We start from the raw sequence: 595 nt of genomic DNA on the forward strand, positions 1-595 counted from the left end.
TGGGGGGGGTTCTTTCTGGGCCCCCCCCCCCCCGTTCCCGGCGCGTGCGGGCGGTGACGAACGGTGCCCCGGCGAAGCTGCCAGTGCAGGGCCTCGTTCCTGGGGGGCTCCAGGGCACCGGGGGCTGTGCTGTGACACCCCCCGCAGGCAGGGAGCAGAGGCTGGGAGAAGGTGGGTCACTAACTCAGGCCCAGCCCCAGAACTGGGGTTCCGAAAACATCTCTTGGCCACCCAGTTATGATGGCGTGTTTTCGGGGCCTGAATGCTCCAGAAGAAGCCCCTGCATGAGTGAACTCAGCCTGTTTTGCCCCTCAGGGACCTCGGCGGCGGGATCACTGGCCCCAGACCCCACCCCCACCCCGGCCCGCCCGCCCACTCCTGAACCCTGGGAGGGGGCGGGTGCTCACCGGTGTCGCTGGAGGTGGTGATGCCCGGGTCACTGTGCGACCGTGGCAGCAGCAGCGGTGGCGGGGGAGCCGGATTGGGAGGCCGGTGCCCCGGGGGGGTGAGGGAACCTGAGCTGTCGCTGAAGCGGCGAGCGGGGGCTCGGGCAGGAGGGGCGGCGGCCACCCCCGGCCGCCCACCCGCCCGGGGG

General features: G+C 71.9%; 1 protein-coding gene across 2 annotated transcripts in view; it reads right to left on the bottom strand.

Moving 5' to 3' along the window:
- Window positions 1-595, bottom strand: part of ENTREP3 (endosomal transmembrane epsin interactor 3) — a 5,477-nt gene that overhangs the window by 1,475 nt on the left and 3,407 nt on the right. For both annotated transcript variants that reach the window (XM_077764150.1, XM_077764149.1), the window contains exon 10: window positions 408-595. This exon is cut by the window's right edge and continues 96 nt beyond it. In XM_077764150.1, the coding sequence (XP_077620276.1) occupies window positions 408-595 (188 nt within the window). The remainder of the gene's footprint in view (window positions 1-407) is intronic.

This window comes from Crocuta crocuta, unplaced genomic scaffold, assembly GCF_008692635.1.
Source record: "Crocuta crocuta isolate KB4526 unplaced genomic scaffold, BGI_CrCroc_1.0 scaffold528, whole genome shotgun sequence".
Lineage (NCBI taxonomy): Eukaryota > Metazoa > Chordata > Mammalia > Carnivora > Hyaenidae > Crocuta > Crocuta crocuta.